Source organism: Acanthopagrus latus, chromosome 3 (assembly GCF_904848185.1).
Source record: "Acanthopagrus latus isolate v.2019 chromosome 3, fAcaLat1.1, whole genome shotgun sequence".
NCBI lineage: Eukaryota > Metazoa > Chordata > Actinopteri > Spariformes > Sparidae > Acanthopagrus > Acanthopagrus latus.
The window spans coordinates 4279859-4294175 of record NC_051041.1 but is presented as its reverse complement, the minus strand read 5'-3'; the positions used below and the strand labels follow the sequence as shown (position 1 = coordinate 4294175).

General features: G+C 39.6%; 1 protein-coding gene across 4 annotated transcripts in view; it reads right to left on the bottom strand.

Moving 5' to 3' along the window:
• Window positions 1-14317, bottom strand: part of cica (capicua transcriptional repressor a) — a 48580-nt gene that overhangs the window by 16388 nt on the left and 17875 nt on the right. For all 4 annotated transcript variants that reach the window (XM_037092551.1, XM_037092550.1, XM_037092553.1 and 1 more), the window contains 3 exons: window positions 12951-13227; window positions 6318-6449; window positions 4110-4263 (listed from right to left, as the gene is read on the bottom strand). In XM_037092551.1, coding sequence (XP_036948446.1) covers window positions 4110-4263; window positions 6318-6449; window positions 12951-13227 — 563 coding nt within the window. The remainder of the gene's footprint in view (window positions 1-4109; window positions 4264-6317; window positions 6450-12950; window positions 13228-14317) is intronic.

Below are 14317 nucleotides of genomic sequence, written 5' to 3'. Positions count from 1 at the left end.
GTATTACAGCTGTTGGAGGAACCAAATAGTAAAACAGACATTACTTTGTGTGAAATTTCGTATCACTATTTTAATAATACCACAGTTTATATTTGTGGTGACACTTGCAGAGAGCCAAAGAGAAAACATGAATAATGAAGCATGAATCAAGGCTGATACTGTAGACGGAAGAGGGTCAACAAAAATGAGCCAGAAGCTCCCAGGCACAAGCAAACAGCCAATTGATGGTTTAAAATTCTGGTTATCTTTTTACATAAAGCATACACCACAGACTTCCTAACTACTGGCAATAGAGCTAACAACTGTAGATAATCGGTGGTGAATAAACCTCGATAAATGGTTTCTTGGCAAAAAGGGCAAAAAAGGCAAGGCTGTTTACATTTCCAGCACGACAATTATAACCAGCAGAAAAGTCTTTTGAAACTGAGCTGTCAGACAGAATGTCTGACTCTCTGTTAGAGACTGAACTCAGAGTCAAGCCGTGACTAGAAGTGTATAGCGGGGTTTTGGCCTTCTTGTCTAGTTTTTCAAAATCATTTTCATTATATAGAAATAACACACAATACAGGAAAGATTACATAAGAAGAAAGAAGGAGATGAAGAAGATGAAGGCCACGAAGGCAGACACTGAGCCACGGGAGACGAGAAAAAAAGGACAGTGTCACAATTATCAGAGCAAGGGAGGGAGATTGAGGTTACATGTGGGTTCAGTTGGGGTCAGATGTGAGTGTGTGTGTGTGTGTGTGTGTGTGTGTGTGTGTGTGTGTGTGTGTGTGTGTGTGTGTGTGTGTGTGTGCGTGTGTGTGTGAGTGTGTGGGTGGTGTTCAGCTTTCTTTGTAGTTGGCGCCATCAGGAATCATCATGGGAGACATATTATGGTGACAGGAGGCTGAAAGAACATCTTCGGTCAGCGAACTATTGCTGGCTACAACATGCTTCAGCTAGGTGATGTCATCCACTTGTATTAGTGTGTGGCACTACAGTTACTACACGGGGAAGTTTCAGCTTGTCAGTTCGAGAGTGCAGAGTAGTTAAAGGAACAGACCACCAAAAATCAACAATACACGTTTTTCCTTTTCCCTCCTTTTATCTGCAGTGCTGTTTATCCATCTGGATTGTTTTGGCCAAGTTTTGGAGATGATTCTCTCAAATATAATGGAGCTGGACGGCACTTCTCTTCCGTCCATCCATTATCTATCCATTACCCATAACCGCTTATCCTTTTACAGGTGGCTGGAGCCAACCCCAGCTGACATTAGGCAAGTCATTCGTCAAAGAATAAATCTATGTTGTCCTTCTGCGCGATGCAGCTCGGTAGAAAGATACCAGTTCCTAAATTAAACTCTTCACAACAAGATCTGTGGATAATCTTGAGTAACCAGATCTTGATTTCTGGAATGACACATTATAGTTGAGTTTTTCAAACCACAAGCCGAGTGTTATACAGGGCAGACATCTCTATGACTGATATCTCCACTCTGCAACTCACACCAAAACAATCTAGACACATAAATAGCACAACATGTAAGAGGAATAATATGTATTTTGGATTTTGTGTTGAATTGTCCCTTTAAGAACTACAAAAGAAACATGCACATGCACATACATCTGTCAGCATCAGTTAATTAGGCGTGTATTTGTACAAGCAGAGCAAAACACCTAATAACTCGCTCACATCTCGTTAAGTGTGTCGACTGTGTTTTTCATTAATGCCTTGAGTCTCTCCATTGAGTCACAGCCAGGTAACAGGTGTAGTCACTGCAACATTGAGCATTTGCTGAAGCGATTTCTCTTTGTGCTCACAGCGATGGCGGCTCCAAACAGAGCCGCCATCACTGTGAGCACGGTGACCCTGAAACAGTCAAAACCACACTACCAGCCAGACAGCCGTCTGAGTCACTCTGAAAGAGCAATAACCCAGGCAGACGCAGAGACGCAGCCTGAGACTGAGTGGAATGAGCAAGCACAGACTGTACAACTCTTGCCAGACACACACGCACACACACTGATGCAGCTGGTAGAAAAAGTTGTTTGTTGTTGTTTGTTTCTTTTGAATTTCACTGTCAGAGGTGGATTTCAGTGCACCTGTTCTGTGCGTAGCGTCCTTGAGAGTTTTAAAGCCGGCAATTCAAACTACTGCTCGAAACTACATCTAATATAATCTACAGTTACGATCTGCCCTCTACTGAGTCATAGCCAGAGTCGCAGAGAGGAAACAAACACAATGTCAGAGTTGGCTCAAGATGAGTTTACACCATTTAAACACAGCACTTAAACAAGTCAGGATGTTTTTTAAAGGTTAGCAGAAGAACTTTGTTGACAACATTTTTTTATTGTTTAGTTTCCCGTATATAAAGTTAATTCAATACAGCTGCAGAGACTTTTTTTGAAATGAATACCAATGTACTTCTAGAAAAAGAGTTACGATAAAATCGGGAATATGTTGCTTGCTTATTATAATTTACATAACAACATAATATAAACTAAGTGATTCATCCAGACATCCCACCGCAGTATTTCAGTGAGTTTATGTGGGGATAACAGATATGAATGACTGCACTTGGATGTAAACTTGACCTAAATCAGATTAACGTTTGTGTCTGTTTCCTGTGTCTGACTGGTGGACTGGCCTCATTTCACAATGTGGTCAATCTGCCACAGCTCTACATATGAAATTAAATCAAATATTATGTTTGTCCCTTGAACTTCTTCCCTCTTCGTCTCATAATGTTGAATTGACAACCAACACAAAATGCACGGCTGAGGATTACTCTGATGAGTTCTATGTTAATCAAAATTTGTAGCAGGCTTGGGCTGATTAAGACTATTGGATTAATAAATATCGCAGTATTTGCTGTCAAAAGTGAACTGTATTTCATTTTTAATTCTAATTCATTACACTGTTATTTCTCACCTGACTGGCCATCTAGAATTTAGAGGGAGAGGAAACCAGTGACAGACAAGCTGCACTTAAAATATCTATATTATTATACCTACTATATATCTAATTTAAAAGTTGCTATTTAATATTATTTTATTTGTGCTGCTGCAAAGGGAGAAGTAAAGAAGTGAAAATCATATCTACTCCCAAGTCCTTCATTTATTAATGGTATTCATAGCACGAACGAATATAAAATAAAAATCAACTAAAATTAAATACTAAATTATATGTTGTATATGGCGATAATACAATATCACAGTAACATTTTTGGGATACACAGAAAACATCTTACAGTTTGAAACCTTAAATGGTAATCTTCATCACAACAATGTTGATAGTAAATGCAAATGAACAATGATGAATTACTCTTAATTTGACTGGCACCAAAACCCCTCCAAAATCTGCCAGATGATGTTTTTCAGGATGTTGTATTCTGTTACAGCACTGCCTGATGCTGCCTAAAAGGTTTTCAGAAAAATATTTTGGTGGAAGAAAAAGAGAAAAATCCAAGGAAATCTTGTGGCAAGAAAGGTTTGAAAGCCTTTTCAGATATCTACTTCATTTCATTTAAAAAACACTTACAATGAATGTTAAAAGTGAGCTGAGTATCAACCCACGCGCAGCAGTACAAATGGCCATCCTCAGGGTGTCATGCTGTATTTCAGTGGACTGCAGTAAATAAAGTTTGTGAACTGGAAGTGGCCACCTGTCCTGTGAAAACAGAGGCTGAAAAACCTCTGATCAAGCTGCAAAACAAGGCAGTGCTGACCAAATGATCATGTTAGGCGTTTATTTGTTGCCAAAAATGTTTTCAGAAAGATATTTTTTATAACCATTTAGCTATAATCCGATGCTGTTCGTTAGGAGCCAGACACCATACTGTTTCCTGTTTCAAAATAAAGCACCGCCCAACCCGCAGCACGTCACCCATCAGCAGGAGTGTAACTTGGTTTATTGGTCCTGGTACCTTTTCGAACCAGTGGGAACACCACAGCCCTTATTCTCTGTTTTCTCTGGTCATGTAGCACTCACTTCATAAATATTTGTGTCTCTGTGCTCCAAGGGGCATCTCTGCGGCGGTGTTCTTACTTCTCAAAGCTCTCTGGTCTCGAGAACACCAGGAAGAAGTTTGAAAAATAAGCCTCATAATAATACACTTAATACTTACGGGTCATCTGTGTCGCTCTCTGTCTCGCTGTCAGCCCCGCCCCTGTCTGTAGGAGGATTGTCATTGGTCGGGGGAGGGCGTGACGGCGATCCCCTCTCGAGGTCCGGAGGACCGGTTCGCCCGTCGCTCACTAGGGCCACACCACAACGAGGCTCTGGAAAATAAAAGCCAGTTAGAGAAAAGCTTTATGGAAGTATTTATCAGTCCCATATGTGTAAACGCAGATCTCCCCTGCTGCAGCCTGTTGATGGATAGCTCCTCTATTCTGGCCAACTGAGTGTGGGAGGTGTGAAGAGCTCTGACTACATCTATGTTATAATCTGCTGCAGTAGTAAGAGGAACACTTCATATAGAGTTGAAGACTATTCAGATACAAAACGAGATATTACCTTGAGGGTTTAGTGACTTCATCTGTATATTAATGTGGTATTCTTGTGAAATCACTTTTATTGAATTCTTGAGACTAGTCCCCATTACTGTTATTACTATAGGGCTAATATAACCAGCGATGAAATGTTAAGTTAGTACTTTTACTCAAATACTGCACCTAAATACAATTTTGAGATACGTATAGTATCTTCATCTTCAGCTACTTTATACTTCCACTTTAAAAACATTTGAGGCAAATTATTATACTTATTCCACTACAGTTATTTGACAACTTTAGTTGCCAGTCACTTTGCAGAGTGTGTGCTGCATCAGAGCCAATGAAGCTCAGTTTTAAATTAATGAATTTAATCAGATATTAGATAATAAAAACACTGATTAATCAGTAATCACTAAAATGCTGAATATCCAATGTTCAGCCAGGCCCACAGTGTACAGTACCATGCTTTTACTTGTACTTTTGATACTTCAGTACATTTATTGCCAGGAAATTACTTTTATGTTATTGTTCATATCATCCTCGCCGATAAAATGAGCTTTATATTTTATGATCATACGTCCTAAAATAACAAACTGTAAATCAACAGCTTAAATAATTAGGGATGCATGATGTATCTCTGACCAACAATTTATCAGGAAATCTAGTTTATCAGCTATTTATCAGTGTCAGTGAAATTATAGTGCTTTCATGGACTTAACAAACTGTACGCCATCCACACACTCCAAAATAGTAGGTGTCAGAATGCACCTTTACTTTGTGATCCACCAGCGCTAAGCACAAAGAAGGAGAGGAAGAAGAATGGCAGCACACAATTCATCCGCAAGGGTTCTGAGAGGAGGGAAAAAGTTTATTAGTTTTAATACATCTAATGTTATTACAGCTGGGGAATATTAAGTCATCCGTTTTAGACTTTCTTGCCCTCGTGTGCACATAAACTCCATGTTTTGGACTTTTTACAAAAGGGTGAAATTATCAGTTATCTTATCGGTAATTGAAGCCCCTATTTATCAGCTAAAAAAAAATCCACACTGTACAATCCCTAATTAGTCAATTAATCTATAAGTCAACTGACAGGAAATTAGACGGCAGACATTTTCAGTTATTTAACAAGCAAAAAAGTCAACAATCCACTGACTCTGGTCTCTAAGTTGTGATGCTTTTCTTTGTCACATTTTTGCAGCAAACTGAGTATCTTACTCAGTTTGCAGTTTGCTCTTCTATGTTTTTGATATTGCTGGTCAGACAAAATAAGCATTTTGTGGGTTCTTAGCGATTTTATCCACTATTTGCTGACATTTGATAGACTCAATGGTTAATCAATAGCTGTGGCCTTCAAACAGATGAAAAAGAAAGATAACTCAGAGTCTAAAATAAAGCTGCTTCAAGCTCTGTGGGAAAGGAAATGCATTTGGATTACTGACCGTACCCTCCAGTCAAAATTAGTCTCTGAATAAATTTTAGCTCTCCAGTCAATAAATAGTGTTATCAACAATGTTATTGGAACTATATCGGTGTGAACACCAACTGTGCTGATTTGCAGTTCAGTCGCAACTGTTTTGGGAAACACTGACTTGGCTGCTGGTATATCCAACCAACATTTGTACTGGCTGTGTACTGGAGTGTTTTGGCAGTCTGTACTTGAGAAACACAGCCATACACAGTATTTCCTGTTATGATTATTTCACTGTGGGAAATACTCGACTATGAAATATAGTTATATATTTTTAGGTACAAGCAGTGAAATTAGTCATCTGTGTCCATCTCTGGGGTGAAAAGTCATGATGTCATGTCCAGAGAAAAGTAGTGGGGTCATGTTCTACCTTTGCTCTGATTGACAAGCTGTTGGCCATCAGCAGGCTGGGCAGCCGCTCCTGATTGGCTGGGCTCCAGGAAAGGGACGAGCGAATGCCAAGGGAACACTGGCACCGACCGCGGCTCCACGTTGGTCCAAACTGTGGGAACACGAAGGGAGAGAGAAGAGAGTGAGGGAGAGAGAAAAAGTGAAATGTCATCATGTTTATTCCTCTCAGTATCGTGGTCTGTAGACAGAAGGTAGCGCTCTGCCCTTTGGCAGCATGTGAAGTCCGACGTGATCGTCAGCCAGCGATGAGCTAAAGCGCTACTAAAAACTACACTTTCACAGAAACTGCCACAGACTGAAGACCATGAATGGAGTTGTGTATTCAGTCACCTACTCTGCCCCTGTCTCCAACACACACACACACAGACCATCCCTCAGGATAATGAGAGTTGAGGGGTCATGTGGTGTGTGATGTGATGAGGGAACCTGTTATTTTATCCACAGAGATTCCAGACTCCAGACTACTCTGGCTAGACGGCTGCCACAGTGCTGCCCAGCTTCAGACTCTGAACTCAACTGTCTCTGCAGCAGGAACCGTTCCAGGCCAAAAGAAGAACACAGAGTACATGTTTTAATATGTACACTACTCTGTTACTACGGTCAAGAGATGGGTCATAGGGTTACAAGAAATATTACAATATTAATGTACTATTTTGTTTTAAGTATTTTCCTACACAGATATAGATCACAATATGCACGCTAATTAAACTGATAATAAACTGAGAAACTCTTTGCCTAGTTGTTGTCAAATAAAAGCCACGCATCACTGAACTTTCATGGCTTAGGTCCAGATTGATTTATCTCAACAACTATTTATTTGTTAGTGATTACATTTACTAGTGAATGACTTTAATGATCCTTTAACTTTTTATTTTTCAGGCTACAAATCTTAGTTTGACCTATAATTAGGTTTTTGTATCAATATGTGCAGAATATTCCCATCAACCTCAGCTGCATTTTTGGTTTGATAGTAATTAGCAAAGGTTGATATGCAAACTTACACAAAATAATAGTCACCTAATGTTAATTGTCAATTTTTGAGCCTTTGCTGTATAAGGGTCACTGTCATCATGATTGACAGCTGTGTGGACAGGTGTATGGGTGGGATCTACCATATCGCAGCACCACTGCTCGATAACTGTTGCGCAGATGGCAGCCTTCCTATCTGGGATATTTTGGCTTCATTTTTGTACAGTAGGAGGAAGTGGTGACGCATTGTGCATCTTTATGTGCGGTCAATGATTTGTACACTCTTAAACCGAAGGGATACACTCCTACTCCTAAGCAGCATGAATAAATACAAAAAACCTGTTGGGTTAACTGAAAAAACACAGAGGAAGAAAGAAGAAAACAGCAACATGTTTTCTTTGCTGGATACACATGTTCTTCACAGGATAGCAACAATGTGTAGAACAGTAAATGTACTAATTCAGTTAATTTTTAATGAATACTTTCTAATAGATGATTCATGTTAAAAGCAGATGACACACTATGTTCAAAGGAAGCTCTACTAATGCTAAAAATACAACCACTATTACTACTACTATGACTTCTACTGTTTTTACAGATACTATAACTACAGTCAGTGCTGCTAGTAAAACTTCAATAAACACCACAAGTGCTGCAACAGCCACAACCATCAAGAAACTATTACTACTAATTCCATCACTACAGCACTTTTAGATATTTCCGCTTTGGGCTCATTGGAATAGTTCATGGTCTTATTAAACAGCATTTATACTAAGTGTTGGTACATTTATATAATAAAGATTTTAACAGATTGAGGTTTAAACAGTTTCAACCTCTGACTGCAGTATCCCACATAGAAAGTCTAGCCTGGTGGAAATAAACTGGCTATGAACTCCACTGCGGCACTCCAATGTCCAGTTTCCGTTTCCATTAATAATTTTAGAATAAAGTATTAACATGGCCTATTTTTAGCCAACCATTCCCCGGCCATGGCTCATCTAAAATGGAGATCCAGATACTGCTGAGCTAGATGACGGAGAAACTGTAAATATGTCCTGGATGTGCTGTTTGTTTGAGAAGTTCTCTTTTCGATACTGATTGTGGTGTCACATGACAATAATCGCTGTGCTCTGGCGTTACTATTTACTGGCAGTTTGTGCTGCTGTTTGCATAAAAAAAGTTTAGCTGAGGAAGTGAGGATTATTCAAATGTTTTACACACCAGAAGCTGCTTTCTTAAGGCGGGGAAGAGCACAATTAATAGCAAATTTAGTACTTTTTCGCACATTTCAATAATGAAAATACAGAAACTATGCTTAACAGACTCTTTCCAACTGACTGGTTGATAGTTACGTTACATTTCAAGTATCACTGGAAATTTGTATGGTCAACATCATAATAACCCTCTCACACATCATTGTAACACTGAGAGTCATAATGTCACCCAGTGGAGGTGCAAAATCAACATTTGTCACAGTTTCCTCCCACAGTTGTGGTTTAAGTACACATCATTACCAGTTGCTCTGCTTTACTTTCCAAATCTTCATAATACCACTGTGTAAAAATGCAATGCTTTTCAATCAGTAAAGATAAACCTGTAGAAGGTAGAGGAGGTAATCAGGAGGTTTTCGGCCTACACATAATAATAGCCAACTTATGCTGACTGTGATTTTCCAGCCGCAGCTTGACAATTAAGTTAAAACTTCACAGTGTCACCCTACTTGCACTGAATTCAGCAGTGAGTGATAAAACAGAAAACAACTAGTATTTTGAAAATGAACATCTGGGAACTACGCTGTCTGTGTGTGAAATCTACCTGACAACAACTGAAAACTTTGGTTAAAATAAAGCAACAAATCTGAGGAACCACGTCAGCTTCTTTCACACTGAGATTATGTCTGCAAACAAAACTCTGAGAAAGGCGTTTGTGATGTTTGCCACATTCAGGATGTTTCCTGTCAGCGAGCTCTTGTGTGAAAATGGTATTTTTGAAGATCACATCTCAGTTGTAATGCACTGCAGAAGGATTTAAGTCTCCTTTCTGAATGTTTATGCACTGAGATGAGGAAAAGAGATTACTGATATTGACTATCATATTATATATTCTTTTTTTTTTACTTGTAGACAGTTGTAGTCTGATTTTTGAAAGGTCTTAAATAAAATAGTTTTCAGATTTTTATGACTGCCTGTATTTATTGATGAAAAAGCAGCCAGTTGTACTAAATGGAGCCTGACTGTTAGATCAGTTGACATAAATTATCAGCTGGCATTGGACTGTTACAGATATATCAGTATTAGCACATTATGTTGTTCTATATGCGGCGATATGAACTTATAATGCAGAAAAAGATGGTTGGGGTAATTGAAATTACCTGTGAAGCTCACTATGTATACTGATGTAATTTGAGACAATATTTATTCTGCCTTTGTTAGATATCTTTGTCATAAATATTTGATGACCACATTTGAAGTATCGTTACAAAAAATGAGAGTATTTCAGACAATTTTTAACACCTGAAATTAGTATCAGCACCAAATATCAGGTGTCCGTCAGGCTCTAGCAGTTATGTAGACAATTGAGGATGTGATACAAGAGGCATCAAGAATATCTGTGCATTTAAATCATAAACCTGTGAATCATAATCACAATCTTTGTTAAGCAAAATGTGTGTGGCCAGTGAAGATTCACACCTTTCCAAGTAGATGCAGTTTCTTGACTTTTAAAGAGAATAAAGCTGGTATTGTTTTATATTTTCTTATTATCGACTCCCACATAAAGACACAGACAACTACACAAAGACATGTTTAGACAAAGCCTGATTTACCTAATAACTCTGTGCCATAGAGCTACACTCTCTAAAAACTATAACAAACATATCATCAGGCCACACCGTTGGACTGGGTGGCATTGTCCTTACTTACGATAAACAGGAGCACTGTAATTTAGTTTATCCAACAAACATGATCCAACTCCTTTAATTACCCTCAAGAACACCCAATGTGTATCAATCCATCGCTGAAAATAGCCCCCAACAAGCGCACATTTCACTCCAGCTTGAGTAACGTTTCTGCAGCAGACTTTCAGGAAATTATTAAGCTTTTAAAAACTGTACTTCAGACGGATGAAAATAGGTGAGAAAGCTGAGTGCCGCAGACAGACTAACACGTTGCTAGTTTCTGACTTTTCATGAGAACAGTTGACGGTGAGAAAAAATATAGAATAACGCCAGCCTTATCCTTAAGGTGCTAAAGAAATCTTGAGACTTGAGATTCTTCAAACTTTTAATGGACCTGCTGACACCCCGAAGTCTAGAGGCATGAATATTCTAGGGAAGTGTAGTGGTGAGTTGTGAAAAACTGCAGACAGGAACGCAGCTCGGATATCCATGTGTCTCTATTGGTTTACTTACAGTGCCGACAGTGAAGACGGGTGAGAGGCAGCAGTGATAAAGAAACACACCTTCTTTAATGTGAGAAAATTAGGCTACTCGACTGTAGATTTCGACCTGTCCTTCATCTACACATTACTACCACTGTGGGTGCAAAAATCAATAATACAGCTCCTGAGCTTGTGTAACAAGAAGGGACCTAATCTCTTCTTCTTCACTGAAGGCTGCAGATGTACTCAGAGAGAGCAGTAATGAAACTTGTGATGCTAATGCAGCTGCACTTGAGCTGGGCTATATATAGGAGAGATCTCAGCCGTGGGGCCTTCGCTGCCTTCTGCCTGTGTTTGTTTCTGCGCCCGCTGTGGCTCTAGGTGTTTTTAAAAATGTATGGCAGAGGAAACGTTACGCTACAGAGGCAGGTGGCTGTTAGCAGCAGTGCGAGGGATGTGAGAGGGAGAGAGAAATAAAAGCGCGCTCCGGTAATCAGCTCAGGCCTCAACGCTTTACTGCGCTAATTCTACCAGTGGAAACAGTGTATCCATGACAACACGCCGGCAATACAATTACTCCTTTTTCTGCTGAGAGTGATGAAACACATTCACATCACGCTGGACCTGCCCTTGATGCCCTGTCTGAGATTGTTGATTGTCTGGAACACTGAGAGGAGTGTGTGAGAGTGTGTGTGGGGGGTGGAGGAGGTATCAGCGTCCTTGTTGCTCTCTACACTCCCGCTCTCTAGTCTTGCATGTCTAGACATGTCAATATCCTTTTAAAGTTTCTGTGAAACACCCCTCATCTCTCACTCAGGCACACACACCGACACATGTGTGAGACCCCCAGTGCAGGCATACTCAATAACTCTGACACACTACACACACTGAGTCACAAATTACACACAATGAGCAGCAGGTCTGGGAGGCTGCCGGAGCGACTGATACATCGAATCTTTCTGATCTTAATGCCTCAGAGAAAAAAAAAGGTTTCATTCTTCAGTCATCTTTACTGCTTGAACCAAGAATAAATTATAATTCAATCAGAAAAGGGTTATGAAATATTCAAATGTGGAATTCAAAAATCCCCACAATATAAATCTGTAACTTCTGACAATATTGATGGTTTAAAAGAAAACTTCCGTAGCTGCAACCGTGCCAGGCTCCCTGAATGTGTATGACTAATATTCTACATTTTGTCAGTATGAGCTGTGAAACTGAACAACCTATAAATTGCCAATATCTCTCTGCACTAACCCAAATTCCTGTACATTTATTACACTTTCAGTTTTCAGATTTAGAGGGTGTCACGTCGAAATGACACAAAATGAGAAATTGTTCATTTCAAATGGAAACAGTCTGCCTTATTCATATATTCAAGTAACATTTCTGAGTTTTGGCTGTAATATTGCAACGTTGGCATGGAAACAAGCACACAGTATATGATTAACCCAAACACATCTATTTCTCAGTGGGCAATTTTCTTATATCCAACAGCGTGCACACAAAGCTGAGAAAATATTTTAACAACTGATTTTTTTGTCAAAACACATACGAAAGAGGGTACAAGAAAGAAGGAGAGAGGGTGCTTATAAGCATTACATCACCCCTTTTCATTCTCCCTGAAACAACTCTATGTTCCTTCTGACATTTACAAAATCTCCTGTGTTTTAGACAGTTGGTTGATGGTGTGATTTAAGACGGGAGGAAGGGAAAATACATTGTACATGTATAACACTCTCTTGAACATTGAAATCTACATACCAGACCTGAAATGGACTGAAGCTTAAGTCAAAAATAAATGTTTTTAAAATGCCATTGATAAAGCAATTGTTTGTGGTGTGTTGCTGGCAAAATACAGCTTCACTTGTTCAACAACAAAGTATGCAGCTTTCAGGCCAAAGCATCAGAACCTTTTCTTTTCATTTCTTTCATTTGCTACATACCCGCCTACTAAATATGAATAAATAAATAAAAACGCTCCTAAAAAAGGCCAAAGTTCCCTAAATATGCAACTTATGCAACGCTACTTTCTTACTCTGCAAGCAAACAATAGTAAAGTGTACATGAGTCACAGCCATAGCACTCTGATGACACTCCTGTAACCCTAGAGAGATAATGAAAGCGAGAAGTACGAGGCGAGAGTACATAAGCTTCAGCTTGCCCTTCCTATTTTACAGTACAGCAGTATGACTTTGTATCTGACGCCAACAAAGCCACAGTCCCTCTCCAAGTCCTTCCTTACCAGTCCCTGGCCGTCCCATGATGATTTGCTTGCGTGGAGCAGGGTGAGGCGACTCAGCTGGCAGTATGAGCGGCAGCAGGGCAGTTGGCGTCGGGTGACAGGCTACTGGCTGTTGCAGCGCCCCTCCAGAGGCATCCTGGTGTCCCTCGGGTTTCCTCTCCCTCTCCCTGCCTCCGGAGCCAGAGGAGGAGAGGATCGAGCCCGATGAAGTGGGCATCGATCCTGGGGTGGAGGGGCTGGACAGGGCAGTGTGGCCCGCTGTGGCTGGAGCCAGGGACTAGGAGGAGACATCAAAAAGATATTTTTAGTATTTGCAGGAAACTGACTCGTAGCAAGAATAAAGTAGATGTACATTCTTGTTTAATATAATATCTACAATCTGCTACTCAATCTACACCTGCAGCACAATCCACTTCTACACTATTCAAGTTCCAAACGCTCTTCTTCACAACATAGCTAATCGCACCACTTCGAGGTCAAGCTTTTACCTTAAGTGCAGCAGTGGCTTCAAAGGTTTCTAAGCTCATCTTGATACATTTTCTACCATGACTCTGGGTCTCCCAAGTGCTGTAAATCCTTGGAGCAAGCAACAAACTTTTGAGGGCCATCTTTAGGGGTTATTCACAGTCCGTATTTTCTATTTGATAGAAAAAGTATTTTGGCCTGGCCCATTATCAGAATTTTTCCGATTATCAGTATCAGTGTTTTTTCTGTCAGATAACAGATAAAATAAACCATTTTAAAAATGTGCTACTTTGGCTCTCATACAACATCCTCTCACACAATGTCACACGCACATTAATATCTGATTGGTAACACTTCACAATGAATAGTCTATAAACACTAAATAATATCAATCTGTGAAGTAACTAGCAACTAAATGTATAAAATAAATGTTATGTGGAGACGAGGCATACAGGAAATACTCAACCAAAGTAACTTAGAATTAGACTTAAAACAGCACTAAAGTAAAGTGTGCCGAGGTTCATGCCATCACTGGTTGCTCTAAATTTTGACAAAAGAGCTTCATTTTTACTGCAAATGAATATCGACTCCAAATATTGGTTATCGGTCTCCTTGATTTCTAGTAATAGGTATCAGCATCAGCCCTGAAAAAGCCATTATCAGTCGCACACATCATATTATCAAACAAGCATTCTGAATCAGTGTAGATGGACACTTCTACAAGGTCAGCCTGCAACAACAAAAAGGCTTTTTAGGAATTTCATCAAGTATTCTTTTCACTGAAAATATGCAATATTATTCAATGGATTTAATGGATATTTCTCAGGGTTAAAGGATCAGAAATGTCACCCATTAATTATCATGTCAGTGCCCTTGATTTAGAACTGGTGTTGGCCCCTGGG